The 17189-nt window shown below is 60.1% G+C and overlaps 1 protein-coding gene across 25 annotated transcripts in view; it reads left to right on the forward strand.

The window, feature by feature from the left end:
* EXD3 (exonuclease 3'-5' domain containing 3) overlaps positions 1-17189 on the forward strand; it is a 95498-nt gene that overhangs the window by 32364 nt on the left and 45945 nt on the right. For 6 of the 25 annotated variants that reach the window (XM_070518284.1, XM_070518304.1, XM_070518285.1 and 3 more), the window contains 5 exons: positions 4374-4625; positions 5892-6068; positions 6461-6628; positions 12330-12383; positions 13528-13667. In XM_070518284.1, coding sequence (XP_070374385.1) covers positions 4374-4625; positions 5892-6068; positions 6461-6628; positions 12330-12383; positions 13528-13667 — 791 coding nt within the window. Of the gene's footprint in view, positions 1-4213; positions 4318-4373; positions 4626-4913; positions 4993-5425; positions 5470-5891; positions 6069-6460; positions 6629-12329; positions 12384-13527; positions 13668-17189 lie in introns of those variants that run through there. The other 19 variants (XM_070518300.1, XM_070518296.1, XM_070518298.1 and 16 more) reach the window with 11 other exon arrangements.

A 17189-nucleotide genomic window follows, 5' to 3' on the forward strand; every position in this document is an offset into this window, starting at 1 on the left:
GGTCCGGCAGGAGGAGGCAGCCCTGGCAGGGTTCTGCAGCCACAGCCGCTGCCCCCAGACTGCATCCCACCATGGTGGTGAGGGCACTGCCCAACCCTTGGCCCTCCTGCCCTTCGGTTTGCTCCCTGAGCAGCAGAAGAGTGAGGTCGCCCGGCTCCCCGGGAGGACACAGAAGTCCAGCTGCTCAGGCTACAGGGCCCACAGGTGGCTCAAGGGACAGGGCTGCATCCTCGTGCCAGCCTGACGAGGGTGTGCCAGCGCCCAGACCCGGGGCAGGCTCGTGAGGGTGGGCACCCAGAGCAGGCAAGCTTCGGAGCACACGCATGCTCTGGAGGGGGTGTCCGTGGGCTCGAGGGGCTGAGGGAAGACGTGCAGAGTTCACAGCTTGCAGGACATCCTCTGGCTCCGTGCTGCTTCTCAGCGCGGGGGACACCCTGGGTCAGTGGCCAGACTTCCGGGCTCGACTTCTCTCCCTGCGTGGTTGAGCCGCAAGCACTTGGGCCTCCGAGTGGCCAGCTCACTCCAGCCATCAGCCAGAGAACCAGAGATTTTACAAAAACCAAAGACTCTTTGATTTTTAAATTTTTATACCCTGTGGCCTTGAGGTTATGACTGAGGAGACGTGACCACGTTTGTGTGAACAGATCGTCTGATGTCAGACGTCCTGTGTGTCCGGGGCAGGCCTTGCGTGGTCGCTGCACGTGGCCTTGTGCATTTCTACGTCTGGTTGTCTGTCCTGGTGTCAGGCTGAGCCGGCCTCGTGGACGGGGCTGGGAGCGCCCTTCTTGCCTGTCCTCCGGATCATCAGTTGACGACAGGGATTACTTGTTCCTCGGGAGTTTGGAAGGGCGTGTGCAGTTCTGCCTGGGCCCGGGGTGGAGGGGTAAATATCTAACTAAGACCCAGTTTACTCAAGGGTCATGGCCCCTGTGGAGGGTCCGCTCCTGGTTTTATTTCTCCCGAAAGCGCCGTGCCTCCCACGTCATCACCATTGCGGCTAGGTTCTGCACAGTCTCCGGCCCCCGCTGCCTCTTCACTGCTCTCCTCTCTTCTGTGGCTGGTCTGGCAGGCCACGCTGCTGGTCGGCTCCACTGTCCCTTTGTTCTAGTTCGTCAAGTTCTGTCCTTGTCTTTGAAATCCTCCGCCAGCCCAGGGCGCTGCTGTTTCCCAGTGTTCTGCTCCCGCCCACGTTGTCCACTTCTGGCCACCTCTTCTCTGGTGCATGCACCCCTCATTCTGCTCCTCGCCACCCTTGTCCTCCCTTTCGACTCTTTTCTGAGGCTCGTAAGGTGCCTCCAGAGGAGCCCACGGTGTATGTTGACACCACTGTGCTCTTTGTTGCTACTGTGTCACAGTGCTGTCCGCGAGCTTTAGTTTCAGTGCCAGGAGGCATGCTCTGTGGCCACTTGGCACAGATGTTCCAGGTGCCCCTGGGCAGCGAGCTCCCTACCTGGCGAATGGCTCTCAGAGCTTCCGCCTGGAGGGGACGCACATCATCTCCCCTCTCGGTCCACTCACCAGAGCTGGACCTAGGGTCAGGTGAGTGGACGTGCACCATGCTGCCCAGTGTCCAGTGCCCCAGGGGGTGGGGCAGGGGTGGCAGCTCCCTGCAGTGTCCACGAGGTGGTGGGGAGGTGTGGGGGATGTGCTCGGAGCGTGTGGAGGGTAAGGGCCCACAAATGCGGGGTGTTGAGAGACGCAGGCTCCGGCCTGGCTCCAGGCTGCAGGCAGCTGGACACCTACATGTGGCCAAAGCCCTGAGGATGAGGTGCGGACAGCCCGGACGGCCCGGGGCCAAGGAGCGCAGGCTGTGCAAGAGCAGTGGGTCCCTGAAGGCCAGCCGTGCACGTGGAGGTTGCAGGGACCCCAGCAGGTCAGGACAGGGAAACTGGGCTGCGTTTGGAGAACTGGGGGTTTTGATATAAGGATGAAAGAAGTGGGGCGCTGGGGATAGTGGGGTGGTGTGAGGGCTGTGGTTCTCCTTGAAGACGGGAGCAGAAGCGGGAGGTTTGGGTGCTGATGGGAGTAACCAGGATAGAGGGGTGGACAAGTGTCCTCAGAGCCCCAAGGGGGGACGGCGGAGAAATGGGAGGTGGAGGAGGGGTGAGTCAGCGGGAAGGACAGTGATCCTCAGAGGGGCCCCGCGCGGTACATTCCCTGGGAGCTCGTTGGAAATGCTGGTTCTGGGGCGCACCCAGTCCTGCCAGATCAGAACCAGGTTATTTTAACAGGTCCTCTGGGGCTCTGGTGCCACACAAACCCAAGGACCATGTGGGGTGATTTCAGCAGCACTGAGCTCACTAAGGTCAGGCGCGGGTGGGTGCTAGGGGAGCAGCAACTTCACCTCTGGAATACAAGCCAGGAATAGGGGGACTGAAGACACAGAGGGTGACCGGGCACAGGCCCAGCCTGGTGGGAGGTGGGAGATGGAGGAGCGATCAGAGGGGGAGGGGAAGTCGGCCAGGGTCTCAGGGCTGGGGGACCGAAGCATCATCGACGCGGACGCTGAGACCACAGGAAGAGCACGGGAGCAGTGGGGGAGAGGGGAACAAGGGCTGGGACCTGAGGGGTTGGGCGGCGAGTGACCAGCGGCTGCTGGGCCTGGTACGTGAGGGCCCCAGGGCTGTGGGGCAGAGGGGCCTTGGGACCCGGGCTACAGGAGCCCAGCACGCCCTCAGGGCCACTGCACGTTGTTGTGCTCTTCGTGTGTTTATTCTTTCATTTCACTCATAATTTTAGGCACACTCGTTTTCCATTTCTGTTCCCAGGTTGGTGTTCTCTTATCCCTAATCTTAGGGCAACAGTCGTCCTGCCTGTGGTGACCGTCCCTCATGTGTCTCATTTTTTACCATGAGCTCATTGGAGCGCAGCTTCTCCCTTGGTGGCCAAGGTCCAGGTCCAGGTCCGGCACCAGGTCCCCTGGGCGCCGCCAAGACTGGCCTCCCGGGCCACAGGTCAGCACACCCAGGCCGTGTGGCCTGCAGGCCGTGCTCGGGAGCGGCCTTGCCTTCCCTCCTGGAGTCCAGGACAAGGGACTTGCCGCCCAATTGCTCGTCCCTGCGGGGCAGCCCCTGGGTGTCCCACGCCTCAGCCTGGTCTCCCGCTGCGCGGGTGTTGCGCCTCCCAGCAGGCTTACCCCTCATGCACACGCCCAGTCCTTGCAGAGCCCGCGTCCTCCCTGGACATCTGGAGAGGGCGTCTCCTGGGCTCCCCTGAGGGGAGAGCCTGCCTCTTGCTCTGGCAAGTACGCAGACTACTCGCATGTGGCGCCTCCTGTCACAATGAGGCTGAGTGCCCTGTGCCCCAGAGTGTCCTGGGGAAGCACCACCCACACCCTGGACTGGCCCGGCCCACCGCCTGCCTGCTGTCCTTGTGCAGTGGAGGCGCTCTCGTGGGGAAGGTGCGCGCAGTCAGGACGGGGTGATGCAGGGCTGCAGACCTGAGAGGCGCTCTCCCGAGGTGGAGTCCCTGCGGGCTGCTGGGAGGGCTCCTCCCTCTCGGGGAAGAGGCTGGAGCAGAGCCAGGGGGTGCCAGGGCCCCTGATGTTGATGCAGCCGTGAGCCAGGCCTGCGGACCCTGTGGGGTACGACACGTGCAGGCTGCCCCTGCTTTGGCCCCTGCGCCAGGCGAGTGCTCCCCACAGGGGTCTAGGGACGGTGCAGAGCTGTCCTGCTTAGGACACTGAGCCACGTCGCTCCACCCCGGCACCGTCAGCCCCGCAGTCATTGCTCTGAGTGCTTTGGGCCATGGGCTGGAATGCTCCAGCAGCGGGAGGGGGTGAGGCCTGGCTGCGTGGGGGAAAGACCCCCTGCGCTTTGCAGGCCAGGCTGCAGAGGGGCTCCCAGTGGCATTCCCAGCTGCAGGCTGCGGTGTGCATCCAGCTTCCCCAGAGCCCCAAAAGCTGATGGCCACCAGCGCTGCACTGCTGGTGCCCTCGAGCTGCTCTTCTGAGCCTTCTCAGGGGAGGGGGCAGAGCCGGCCCCCAGGTGCAGAGGGCGGAGCCCTTGGCCCAGCTGAGCCTGCAGTGGGCAGTGGGCATCTCGGAAGGACGTGCCCACTCACTCCCCTGAGCCTTCCCGGGGCTTCTTTGGCCACCACAGGAGAGTCCCACTGTGGAGGGCGGCTGGCCCATATCTCTGCCCGCCTCTGCATGGAGCGAGTCTGGGGGCTTCAGGGGCCGCCCCGCTGGGAAGGGGTCTGTGTTGCCTTGCAGGGTCCACTTGGGCATCCATCCTTCCTGCAATGCACCCAGGCCCAGCTGCCCATCACCCAGCCACAAGAAGGATGGTGGCTCCTTTGGAAAAACCAACGCTACTGGTCAGTGGGCACCTGGCCTGAGCTGGGAGGTCTTTACTCAGGGGCTCTTCTTCCAGCCCCCTGCCCTGGCCCGTGGCCAGACGCACACCCTCTGCCTGCTGGTGGCGGAGGGCTCGGCCACGTCTAGCGCGAGGCCCATGGCGGGAGCTGCCCCGGGAGGAAGGAGATGTGACTTCTGCCTGAGCTGCCTTCTGGCGGGAGAACCAGCCAGGAGCCGCCCGTCCCCGTCACGCAGCCTCTCCACTTGCTCTTGGAGCCTCTCAGGGCTGCTTCGCGGAGGCCACGGATGGGAACTGTGCCTGAGTGAGGTGGGACCAAAGACTGGAGCAGCGTCTTTCTAGATCTTTCCTCTCCATGAGCCAGAAGGTGGCAATTACTCAGACTCAGCTCTTCCTTCATGCCCTCCTAGGGGGTGTTGAGCGGCTGGTGCAGACCCCACCCACTCCCTGGCGATGGGGACAGTGGCCCCAGGGCTCTGTGGAAACCACGGCCCCTGCTGGGTACCCCCAGGCCCGTGGGATGTGCTGTGACCTCTGCCCGCCTATCCCTGAGGGTGGCAGCCTCTCAGCATTTGAGGCTCTTTTTGGTCTATCCAGCAGGTTCCAGTGGCCACAGCAGGGCAGTTGGGCCTCGTCTCCTTGCTCCTTACGGGGTGACCATTGGTGTGTGTGGGGGGTGAGTGCGGCTGCTGTTTCCTGAGCTCCCGGCCGGGGAGGGTGGGCCCAGGAGAGGTCCCTGTGGCCCGGGCACATCCTTGGTCGCAGTGTATTTCACTGACCTGGATGGCTGGGTCCGGCGGCGGATGCCCTGCTCGCTCTGAAGTCTGTAGTGGAGCACACCCATGTGCCCTGAGACGTGGGAGGAGAGAGCACACCCACATGCCCCGAGACGTGGGAGGAGACAGCACACCCATGTGCCCCGAGACGTGGGAGGAGACAGCACACCCATGTGCCCCGAGACGTGGGAGGAGACAGCACATCCACCTGCCCCGAGACGTGGGAGAAAAGAGCACACCCACCTGCCCCGAGACGTGGGAGGAGAGAGCAGACCCACGTGCCCTGAGACGTGGGAGGAGACAGCACACGTGCTCTGGGTTTTCTTTTTCCAGCTCTTACGTGTCTGGAGGTCTTCTGCAGCGCAGGAGACATAAAAGTAAACAGAGGGCACTTCTAATTTTGGGTTTTTCTTTCCTTTTTTGTTTCCCATTGCTTGCTGGCCCCGCTAACCGTCACTGTCACCAAAGGGCCAGCACTGTTTCTGTACTGCGCAGGAGACCGGGTCACAGATAAGTGACTGGAGCCTCTGGGATGGAGCCTGCCCTCAGTCTGGCCTAGGGAACAAGCTCTCTGTCTTAATGGGACCATTAGTGGGGACAATGACCGCCGCCTGGGGCCTGGGTGCAGTGGACCAGAACAGAATCTCGCGGCACGGAAAGCAGTGGAGGCGAGGGTGGTGCTGAATGGCTGAGCTGGCCCCTGCATAGACCACACTTCAGAGTCTCCGCTGGGGCGGGGGGGTGCTCCCACGAAGGTTTGAGTGTGACAAAGTGACAATGAGGTTTTGTGTCTCTGCAGCAGCTCCGGGAGGAAGCCTGGCGGGGGTTTGCTGCCCTGGATAACCCGCTTGCCGGTCTCCTGGACATGCTGGAGGGCAGCCGGGGCTGGCAGGGGAAGGACCCCTCCCTGGAGGCCTGGGTCACCTGTGAGCTGCAGCGCTGGCTGCAGGCAAAGCCGCGCCCAGGCCGGGCCCAGGTGAGCCCCACCGGAGGCCTCATAGGCCATGTTCCAAAGACAAGTCTCTTCCCGCCCTGCCCACCCCTCTCGGCACAGTGGGCTCCATGGTGGCCTGATCAGGACTCTGCAGCCGGTGGAGCCTCCCCATGGTGGGCGGCGGCTCGGGCACTTGGCCTTAAGACTGGCCTGTGGGCTTGACCCTCAGCCTCCTGACAGCCGGATATCCCCCTTGCCCGTGCCCTGCCCTCCAGGCCTTGTCTGCTCCCAGCGTCCACCTGCGGGTGCAGGGCTGCAGTGCTGGACTTCCTGGGCCAGGCCTGCCCTGGCACCAAGCCCCTGCCCATGTTAGGCCCCATGACCCTGACTGCAGGATGCCACCTCCTACTGAGGCCAGGTCTCGGGTCTCCCAGTGCAGCCTGGGGCTGAAGGAGCTGCAGGCCCGTGCAGTCAGGGTCCTCGCCGAGAGCCCCCCCAGCCTCGCCGGGCCGCTGGTCAGCATCTTCCAGCTGCAGGATGCAGACCGAAGCCCCCTGCTGGCCTACGTCCGTCGACTCCACCAGGAGGGCAAGTTTAAAGAAGTGAGTGTGGCTTTCCACGTGGTTCTGGGCCCGGGGAGGGGACGCAGGGCTCCTCCCGATTCCCAGGCCACGGGCAGGTTCTGCGCGTGGCATCAGCAGGGAGGTGAGAGCCAGGCTGAGGGGCTCAGGGGTCCACCTCTCCCCCCTCCACTGTGAGGGGCTGCATGGGGGCTTCAGTTCTGGCACAGAGGGTTCCAGGGGCCAGGCCACCTAGAGGCCCAGCTCAGGGCCGTGTGGTGCCTCGGGGTCCTGGGAGCCCCTCACACTGACTGACCTGAGAAAGGGGCTGTGCACAGCCCCCCACGCGGTGCCTGGGCCTATAGCACCATGCCCGGGACTGTACCACGGCACCCAGGGTCCTTCCTTCTGTAAGCTCAGCGGCACCGGGATGCCCCGGCTCTGGCCTGGAAGGCCGTGTGGCAAACTGCTTGCTGTCCAGCCTCCATTAAATCCTGGAAACGCTCATGGGGGGCAAAGGGGAGTGAGGTTGAGGGGAAGCTAGCAACGATCCCTCTGCACACATCTGCCACCCTCCGGCCTAGATCAGACAGCCGGACTCCCCACACCTCAGCCCCGACCCAGAATCTCCCACAGCTGATCACCTCCAGGTTGGGGGCTCCTTCTCCCAGCTCCTGCCCCTGCCCAGGCCCAACCCCAGAATCACTCGGCCTCCGTGATGGCGTGGTCTGGGGCGGGAAGCCACGACCCCACCGAGACCACTCTGGGCCCAGCTGCTGCTCCTTGAGGACAGAACCAGCCCTGCAGGTCCTCATGGTGGCCCAGCCGGCTGTGCTAGGCTGGGAGACTGGCCACTTGGCTCCTGTCCCAGCAGCAAGGTCTGGTCAGGAACAGCGTGCGTGTCCAGGCGTCCATAGAAACAACCTCCCCAGGAGCCCTGGGCGCTGCACTTGCCGCCTCCCTGCACCATCAGGGGCCCGGCCCTGGCACAAAGGGACCGCACTCTGGGTGGTATCCACTCCTGCGTGTCTGCTAGTTCACTTGGACCAGGTCAGGCCAGCAGCGGAGACCCTGGGAGGATTCCCGAGGATGCTCTTGGCTCCTGGCCGTTGCCGGGCTGGGGCAGGATGCGTGTCCTGCTCGTGCCAGAGACCCTAGACCAGCCCCTTGGCGTGGCTCTGGGGTTTTTTGCTAAAGTTTAGTGTGGGCATCTCGGGGCACAGATCACTGGTCATGCCAGTCGAGAGGCGCCCAGGGTGTGTGAAGCATTTGGGCATGGGCTGCCCAAGGGAGAGGTCGTTTGGTCCTGTGCCATGGGAGGGGCTGGTCAGAAATGACAGACATGGAAATGTGGGTTAGTAGCTGGGAGTCTCTAGGTAAGAGCTTGTGGGGCTTCTGGAGTCTTGGCAGGTTCGCTGAGTCTCCTTTTTGAGCAGTGCCACCCTCAGTGAAGCTCAGAGGGTTTGAGAGGAAGATAGAGCCCTGAAGTCGTGGACTCAGGCATCCCCAGGCCTAGCCAGCAGCTCTAGGAATGACTTGGGTCTGCATGAGGCAGCAGGGAGCAGTGGGGCCTACGGAGCACAGAGAGGAGGCGTCCCCATGTGAGGTGGCTCTGAGTGGCTGCTGCAGGTGCGAGGGGCCCCCGAGACCTGTGTGCCTTTGTGCCCTGAGATGTGAGGATCACAGTGTGGAACGGGAGAGGTGGAGGAGGCCCGGCAGCCCACTCAGGGTGCACCATCATTGAGGGATGAGTCCAGTGTTCCAGGAGGTCCAGACTCACTCCTGGCTCCCACCACCCCTACTGCCTTGTCTGGCCCAAGGACGAGCCTAATTCAGGAAGAGTGCTGCTCGTGGCGGCCGGGGGCAAGGTGGGCTCCGAGGCAAGATCCAGGTCCGCCCTGCATGGGTCCCTCTTCCCAAGAGTCCTGTCCAAGAGACTCATGGGAATTTAGGCAGTGGGGTCGCCCAGCCTTGCCCAGACCACTGGAACGCCCGTCCCTCGGAGGCGCGGGCCATGTGTGGGCAGCGCTGGGCTCTGCCATGGCCTTGTCGCCTGACACGCCCAGCCCAGGCCTTCATCTCCCGGCTGCTGAGTGGCGCTGAGAGACCACGATGGCCACGCCGGGAACAATGCGGGACTGGGCTCCCACTCAGGTGGCGCGAGGCCGTTCTCCGCAGGCCGGATGGGTGGCGGTGCCTGCGAAGAATGCAGGGAGGCAGAAGGCAGGCTAGTGTTTCGGCCGTCTTCTGTTACACTCAGCCTTTCAAAGAGTGTCTGGGGCCTGCTGAATGCACCTCCCTTGCGCTCCGAGGCAGGAATCCCAACACAAAGGGGGCTCTTGTCCCGCACAGGCCCCTTCTGCGAAGAAAAGCCATTGTCCCGGAGCGGGGCCGCCCGGCAGGCGGTGCATGCTCCAGTGCCCACCGCCGCGCCCAGCCCGAAAGGGGCCGCATTCAGGCCTGTCCGCTCGGATTAGCAGGGGCTCACGACTTAATGTGCGGCGATATTTCATGTCCAGGCGGCGGCTGGCTCTGGGCGGGATGAATGCCTGCTTTTGTCTACTGCGTTATTTTATTTACATTTTTTAAACAGCTTATCAAGGTAAAAAGATAGCTTTGCTTTAAAAAAAAAAAAAAAAAAGGCCCCTTGGCTCCAGGCCTGCGCTGAGCCGTGGAGGTGGGAGGCGGGCCCGTCCTGGGGTCTGAGGCCGCCGAGTCCGCCCGGTGGAACAGACGGACCAGGGTCCTGGGGAATGCTTCTCTGTCGCTGCCGCCACGGCCGCTCTGGGTTGCAGCCAGCATCTCTCTTCTTAGTGGCCTACTCTCATCCTTCTATGAGGAGGTCAGCAAGCCCCACCAGGTGCCAAGTGGGCCCAGCCCTGGGCAGTTTCCTTCTTGGGGTCCCCTCCACCGGGCCTGCATCTGGGGCCAGCAGTTGATCTGCCTGCACCTTTGGGGCCTGCCGTGTGACCAGGCAGTGGGCAGGGGCGGCCTGGCCTGCCACCACCACAACAGAAGTTCACACTGAGAAATGGCCTGAGATGAACAGAACCACACGGAGCCCCTGAGCCCCAAGACGGAGGGCAGGCCAAGGGGCTTCCTGGTTCTGCTGCCCGTCGGCCCCCAGCTCACCACAGCCACCCCTGATGGAGCCGAGGTGTCTTCCCTGAGACTGAGCCGCCTCCCCCTTGTCCTGTGCCCACCCCTCAGCCAGCCTCCAGGCTGTGTATGCAGGGTGTGGGTGCAGAATGAGGGCATCTCCCAAACTCCCTGGGGTGTCTATGGCCTTCCATCCCCCAACACGCTGGCCCCCCCCCCCCCTGCAGCGTCCACACAGGCCACCTGGCCAGGAGAGGGCACTCTGGGTGTGCGGAGAGCTCCAGCTGGGCCTGGACAGAAAGCTGGCTGCGCTAGAGGAATCAGGGAGGAGAGGAGGGCTGTGCTGTGCCCTTCAAGCTCCTCCTGAAAGCGTCACTGTGTGGCCAGGAAGGGTGTGTACGCATCTCACAGGTGAGGCCTGAGCTGCATGTCCAGGGAGGGCAGGCTCCAAGCATAACCTGCCCTTCCATGCTGGCCCTCCACGCCCTCCTCAGCCAGTGCACACTGAGAGCCCACTGCATAGGCACTGCAGGCCAGGGCCTGACCGCAGGGCCGCAGCTGAGTGGGCTGAGGCTGGCACAGCAGGCCCCCTGGAAGCCGTTGGCTCCTCGGCGGGAAGGGAGTCCTGGCAGGCAGGAAGGGGAGCCTCCCCGTGGGCAGTGACCCAACTCCAGGCTGCCATACATGAGGAAGCTCCTGCTGCTGCTGTGAGGGGCAGTGCCCCCCGCGACCCAGGCCGCCATCCCAGGCCACCCCCAAGCTTGAGGCCTCACTCCAGGATTCAGAGAGTTCTTGGGTGCCTAGGGGGCCCACTGAGGGCTGGACCCACCAGATGATGGAGGCTGATAACCCAGCAGAGATGATGGGGGAGCTCACGGTGCGGCTTCATGTCCCTGCTCACCTCTCCTGCAGTCCCTGGCCCAGGGCCTGGCCTGGAGGATGGGACATCCCAGGCCCCCAGGCCTCCCTCCCATGCCCTTTCTCCTCCTGCTGTGGCCTGGCCTGTCCAAGCCCAGGTCCAGGCGTTGGCCCTGGAGGAGCCTGGAAGCCAGGCCAGAGCACAGCAGACGCAGGACAGGGCAGGGGGCCTCTGACTATCCTAGGTTCTGAACTTGGGGTGCAAGGCCACTGGGGTGTGCACACTGGCCTTCCTGGGTGAGGGTCCAGTGCTCTCAGCTTCTCAGCAGGTGTCCAGTCCAGAAGAGGTCAGAGCCATCCTGTGAGGGTGGAGCAGCCCACAGGGAAGTTGGCAGCACGGTGGCCCTGCCCCCCTCCCACCGTCCTGAGCCCCTCCCCCTCCCCTGGCTCCTCCCCAGGCCCTTCCTCCCACCCCTCTCCCAGCCTCTCCCCCAAGTTCTGCACTCCTTCCCAGCCCCTCCCTCTCGCACCTCTTCCCCATCCCCCTCCTGGTCCTGTCCCTAAGCCCCGCACCCCTTCACCCACCCTCTCCTCGTCTCCCCAGCCCTTTCCCCGCCCCCTCCCTCTACCCCCGGCCCCACGGGGCCTGGCGAGGCCGAGCCCTGGACACCAGCCAGGCTGTGGAGCTGCCGGGTCAGCGCCGGGCAGGGAAGTGCCCCGGCCCTGCGCCCCCGCCCCGAGCGACCGGGGCTGGAGACCGGAGAGCCTTTCCCAGGCCGCTATTTTGGTCCTTTCTGCGAGCGGGTGGCCGGCTGCTCTGCGGTTATTTTTGCTCATAATGGGAGCGCGATGTATGGAAATTATTAATAGCAGCGCTACGTGCAGGCGCGCAGAGCAGCGGCGTTTCTCTGCCGGGTACAGGAGAAGCTGGGCCGGGGTCCGGTTCTCAGCCGGGCGCGCTCCCCCAGCCCGGCGATGGCTGCCCCGGGAAGCGGGCGTGCGCGGCGCCTCGCGCTCCGTGGACCCAGGGGCAGCTCTGCTGGCCCCCAACACCGGTCGCACGAGGTTCTCCTCCAGCGCTCCAGGGGGGGCCGCCCACCGCACACGCAGACAGCCGTGTGCTCTTAGCGGTTTGGGGGCGCACAGAGTGTCCCTTGTGGAAGGTGCTCAGAGGCCAGGACGAGCCCCTGCACGTTCTCAGGCCGCAGCCCCTCGCACCTCCAGAGTGCACAGAGCAGGGGTCCCCCGCCCTGGCCCCTTGCTGTGGGCACCATGGCTGCCACGCTGGGCACTTACCTGAGGGGGGGCGGTGCTTCTGGGAGCATTGGGGCAGGTGAGAACAGGTGTGGGGAAAGTAGCGTGTGCCAGTGTCGGGATTCCTGGGCATCCCGGCCCGTGGATGGGTGATGCCGGTTTCTGCCTCTGTCTTCTGCCCTTCCCTTTGAGTCCTCTACCCATTCATCAGCCCTGACCTGGGCCGCTTGGACCCAGCACCCACCTCGAGGCCCCATCCAGGCCACACCCCAGTCTGGGAGGCACAGGGATCATTTCCACCTGCCCCACCCCATGTGGAACCTGGCTCAGTACAGGCGGGGCTTGTCAGCTGGGATGCTTCTGGATTCCAGGCCCCTTGGCCTGGAGGCCATGCCGCTGGACCAGAACAGTCCCCATCACTGTGCCTGCCTCGACTCAGAGGTGACCAGGCTTCAGTGCAGAAGGGCGGAGCCCTCACCGCGAGCTGCTGGTCCCTCCTGGCCCAGTCTAACCCACTCTCTTTGATTGCCAGGCTGTCATGCTGAGCACAAAGCTGAAGCTGCAGCCAGAACTAGATGTGGAAAAGGTACGTGTCTTCCCGTGTAAATTGTTTAGGTTCCAACTTGGGTAAAGGCCATATCTCCAGACCACAGTTTGGGGAGGGGAGTCTCCCACCACCGCGCCTTGGGCTTTGCTCCCCACAGGGTGGGGCCAGTAGTGCTGGAAGGCAGGGGTCACACGTGGCTGCTTGACCAGGGATGCTGGAAGGCAGGGGTCACGTGTGGCTGCTTGACCACGCAGGGGAGGCCCAAGAGGAGGGGCAGGGAGAGGCCAGCAAGTGCCTCTGAGCAGTGGGCTTCTGTGTGATGCGCTCAGAAACTGGCAGATCACTAGGATCCCACCAAGCTATCTTTCTCTGACGTGCAGTGGCCAGAAGAGATTTTGGGGACAGGGGCTCCCCATGAAGACCCCCCCACACACCTTGGGGTCCTGCCCTGGCGGATGGGCCCCCATCCAACCTGGGCTCTAGGCAGCCTGACCTATGTGACCTTGTGGGGGTGTGGAATGGAGGCCAAGAGGGGTCTTTTGTGGGGGCCACTGGGAGGGGGGCTTTGTCGAGGCTTGGTTCTTATTGGGGGAACAGCCAGCACGTCCCAAGGCCCAGTGCCACAGTCAGGTTCTCCCTAGGGATTTCCTGGAGGACCTATGCAGCTTGGGGATCTGGTTGGTGTTTGCCAGGCACAAGTGCTGACATGCTGTCTTTCCTGTGGCAAGACATTCCTGGGCCACCAGGGGCCCTGCTGGTGGTTGGTTTCCATCCTGTGCCCCTCCCCCAGCTCGGTGAAGACAAAGAGGAGACAGTTGAGCTTCCCCAGGATCCTCCTTACTTCTTGGGGCCTCCAGTCCTTTGTCGTGAAGATGGGGATGACCACAGAGCCCTAGGGACGAGGCCCAGGGCACAGTGGGGCCTAGGCGGGGGGAGTACACCATGCTCAGGAGCCGGCGTGTGGAGTTTCATGGAGGTGCTCAGGCACTTGGCTGGACCTCTGAGCTCCCTGAGGACGGGGAGGGTGTCAGATGGACCCATCCCCAGGCCCTCTCTGTGTGACACTCCGGCTACTCTGGCTCTGGGCTGGAGGTGAGTCTGGGGTCTTGGCTCAGGGATGAAGACTGCGTGTGGAGGCACCGGGCGCCTGTAGGGCTGTGGCCTGAGGGTCTGCTGCCCCCAGATGGGCACCCCGCTGCTCCTCCAGGACAAGGTGAACCTCGTGGAGCGCTATGTGGATGGCTTCCCGGATCTCCAGAGGCGGCTGCTGGTCCTCATGGACTCCTGGTGCCAGCCCGACTTTGACATCAGAGTCGTCGCCAGGTGAGCCCCCGGGAAGGGGCGTGGGAGGGACAGCAGGCACAGGGGAAGCCACCCGCACAGCCCCCGCAGGCTCTCACCAGGTGTGTGTTGCGACCCGGTCAGCAGCGGTCTGCTCTGGAGCCAGGGGACTGGGCCTGACAGGAACGGGTGTGAGAATCACCTGCTCTTAGAGGCACAAAAGTAATTCTCCTCGGTGGCTCCTTCCCTGTGCAGCCCTGGGGGTCATGCTGCCTATTCATTCGTTCGTTCCTTCGTTCCTTTATCTAACAAATGTTTTTGGAGCACCTGTGGTGTGAAATCTGTCCCCGCAGTTACAGAGAAACAGCAGTGCGCCAGCAGGGAGCCCTTGCGGGTCAGGAAGCTGTGTGTGCACGTGCGTGTGTTTGTGTGTGAGATACGAGGGTGTCGCCTGAGCGTGGGGCCGGGGGGGCATCTGGGAGGAGGAGACTTCCTGCCACATATCTGGGGGTGGCCCAAGGGTGAAGCGGAGCTCAGAGGTCCGTGAAGCTTCCCTGGGCCACTTTGCCATCAGCAGGCAGCAGTGGCCACCCCCTGCTCCGTGCGCCCACAGACCGCAGGCTCCAGCAGCAGCCGGCCCTGCCCACCCTCCCTGGAGCGATGGGCAAGTCACTTTCACTTCTGCATTTGTCTCCTCCTCCCCGCAGTGGGGCTGATGCTGCCTGTCACAAAGGGTTGTTGTGACTTCACATCCTGTGAAGCAGACGGGCACGTGCCTCACCAGGCCAGGCAGCATGAGCCGCGTCCCTCTCACCACGTGTTTACGTGACAGATGTAGGCAGAGCAAACAGGAATATGCTGATGGGGCCAGAGCAGAGTCCTCACTGTGAGGAGGGGACACAGGGATGGATGAGGGGGTGAGGACGGCCCTGGAGGTTAGATTTCACTGTAGATATTGGTTCAAATTAGTGATTTAAAATAATTTCCTAGGTCTGTGCTCTGAAAGGGCCTAGAAACAATGGCATGCTGTGGTGAGGAGCATGCCTAGCCACCAGATCTTGGTTTCTAAGTGCCATTCGCCACTGAAGGAACCAGGGCTCCATGGAGAATAGACTGGGAATAAAAATAGTGGTGCTACTGGGGCAGATTACCTTGAATTGCTAAAAATTGACAACCCCAGGGGCCAGCCTGGAGGCGCAGCGGTGAAGTTTGGGCACTCCTCTTTGGTGGCCTGGGAGTCGCACGTTTGGATCCCAGGCGTGGACCTACACTGCTCCTCAGCCACGCTGTGGCAGCATCCTACATACAAAATAGAAGAAGATTGGCACACATGCTCGCTCAGTGACAATGTTCCTCACCAAAAAAAAAAAAATCCACAAGTCCAGAGTGATACTCAAGGGAGGAAGGGAGGACAGCTCTTTTCTCCAGTATGCCAGCTAAGAAACGAAAGAGGAATGATGAAATTAAAAATCACCATTTTGTAACTACCAATAAAATAATTGATTCAGGCACAGATCATGAAGCGATGCTAAGAAAGAAAGAGATAAAATACAAATTACCAATATCAGGAATGAAAAAAAGAACATCACTACAGATCTTGCAAACACCAGAACAGTGATAAGGATATTGTTTGCACCTTGATGCAAATGCATGTGATAACTTAGATGTAACAGAAACCAGTTTACCGAAATTGACACTGGGAAAAATAGAGAATTCGAGTGATCCTATATCTGTTAAATAAATATAATCTGTAGTTTAGAACTTCACCGCAAAAGAAAACTTTAGACCCAGATGGCTTACCTGGTGAATTCTTCCAAATATTCGAGGAAGAGATCATACCACTCTCACACAGATTCTTCCAGAGAATACAAAAGAAGGAGTACATCCCACCTTGTTTTATTCAGCTGGTTTAAGCCTTGATACCAGAACTTACAAAGGACATTAGGAGAAAGGAAAATTAAAGCTTAATGTATCTCATGAACATAGGTACAAGAATACTAAACAAAATGTCAGCAGTCAAACCAACTGACATATTGAAGAATTAATCAAGAAAATGAGAAGACAAGTTCACAATGAAGAAAGTATTTGCAAAAGACACATTTGATAAAGGACTGTTGTCCACAATATACACAGTTCTCTTAAAACTCAACAATAAAACAACCCAATTTAAAAAATGGGCCAAAGACCTTAGCAGACACCTCACCAAAGACATACGGATGGCAAGCAAATGAAAAGATGCTCCGCGTCACATGTCATCAGGGAAGTGCAAATTAAAACAACGAGATACCACTACACACCTATTAGAATGGCCAAAATCCAGAGCACTGACACCACCAAATGCTAGTGAGGATGCGGAGCTGCGGGAATGCACAATGGTACAGCCCCTTTTGAAGACACTTGGCAGTTTCTTACAAAACTAAACCTGCTCTCAGAGCCAGCCCGGTGGCATAGTGGTTAAGTTCTCGTGCTCTGCTTTGGCAGCTTGGGATTCATGAGTTTGGATCCTGGGTGCAACCTGTGCACCGCTTATCAAGCCCTGCTGTGTCAGCATCTCACATATAAAATAGAGGAAGATTGGCACAGATGTTAGCTCAGTGACAACCTTCCTCACAAAGAAAATGACAAAAAAAACCCAAACCTACTGCTGCCATACAATCCAGCAATTGTATGTATCCAAAGGCTTTGAAAACTTATGGCCACACAAAAACTCTATAAACATGGACGTTTATAGAAGCTTTCTTCGTGATTGCCAAAACTTGGAGGCAACCAAGGTGTCCTTCAGTAGGTGAACGGATGCATGAACTGGGGTCCATCCAGACATGGAGCATTATTCAGTGATAAAAAGATATGAGCCATCAAACTCTGAAAAGACATGGAAGAACCTTAGATGCCTATGACCAAGTGAAAGAAGCCAATCTGAAGAAGCTTCGTGCTGTAAGACTCAACTCTGACATTCTGGAAAAGGCAGCACTTGGAGACAGTAAGAAGACCAGTGGTTATGAGAAGGTGAGGATGGATGGGTGGAGCACAGAGGGTTTTAGGGCAGTGAATCTCCTCTGTATGGTTCTGTAACAGTGGCTACACGTGATTACACATTTGTCAAGATTTGTAGCGTATACATCCCCAAGGGTGAACCCTAATGTAAACTATGGGTGTTGGGTGATGATGACCTGTAGGTTCATCGGTTCTAACAAATGGGCACTGATGGGGGATGTTGATAATTGGGGAGGCTGTGCATGTGTGGGCTTCAGGGGTTATATGGAAATCTATGTGCTTTCTGCTCAGTTTTGCTGTGAAATTAAAACTGCTGTAAAAAAAGTTGTGTTTCTTTAAAAAGTACTGTGCCATGATCAAGTGGAATTTATTTCAGGAATGCAAGGTTGATTTCGTAATTCACCCCATTAACAGATTAGATAACAAAGAATATATAAGTATCTCAATATGTAAAGAAAAAGGCTATAAAATTCAACTTATTAATGATTTTAAAAAACTCTCAGCAAACTGCAAATAAAAAGAAACTTCCTTAATCTGATAAAATTACTGACCAAAAAAAACTACAGCAAG

This window comes from Equus asinus, chromosome 10, assembly GCF_041296235.1.
Source record: "Equus asinus isolate D_3611 breed Donkey chromosome 10, EquAss-T2T_v2, whole genome shotgun sequence".
In the NCBI taxonomy this organism is placed as follows: domain Eukaryota; kingdom Metazoa; phylum Chordata; class Mammalia; order Perissodactyla; family Equidae; genus Equus; species Equus asinus.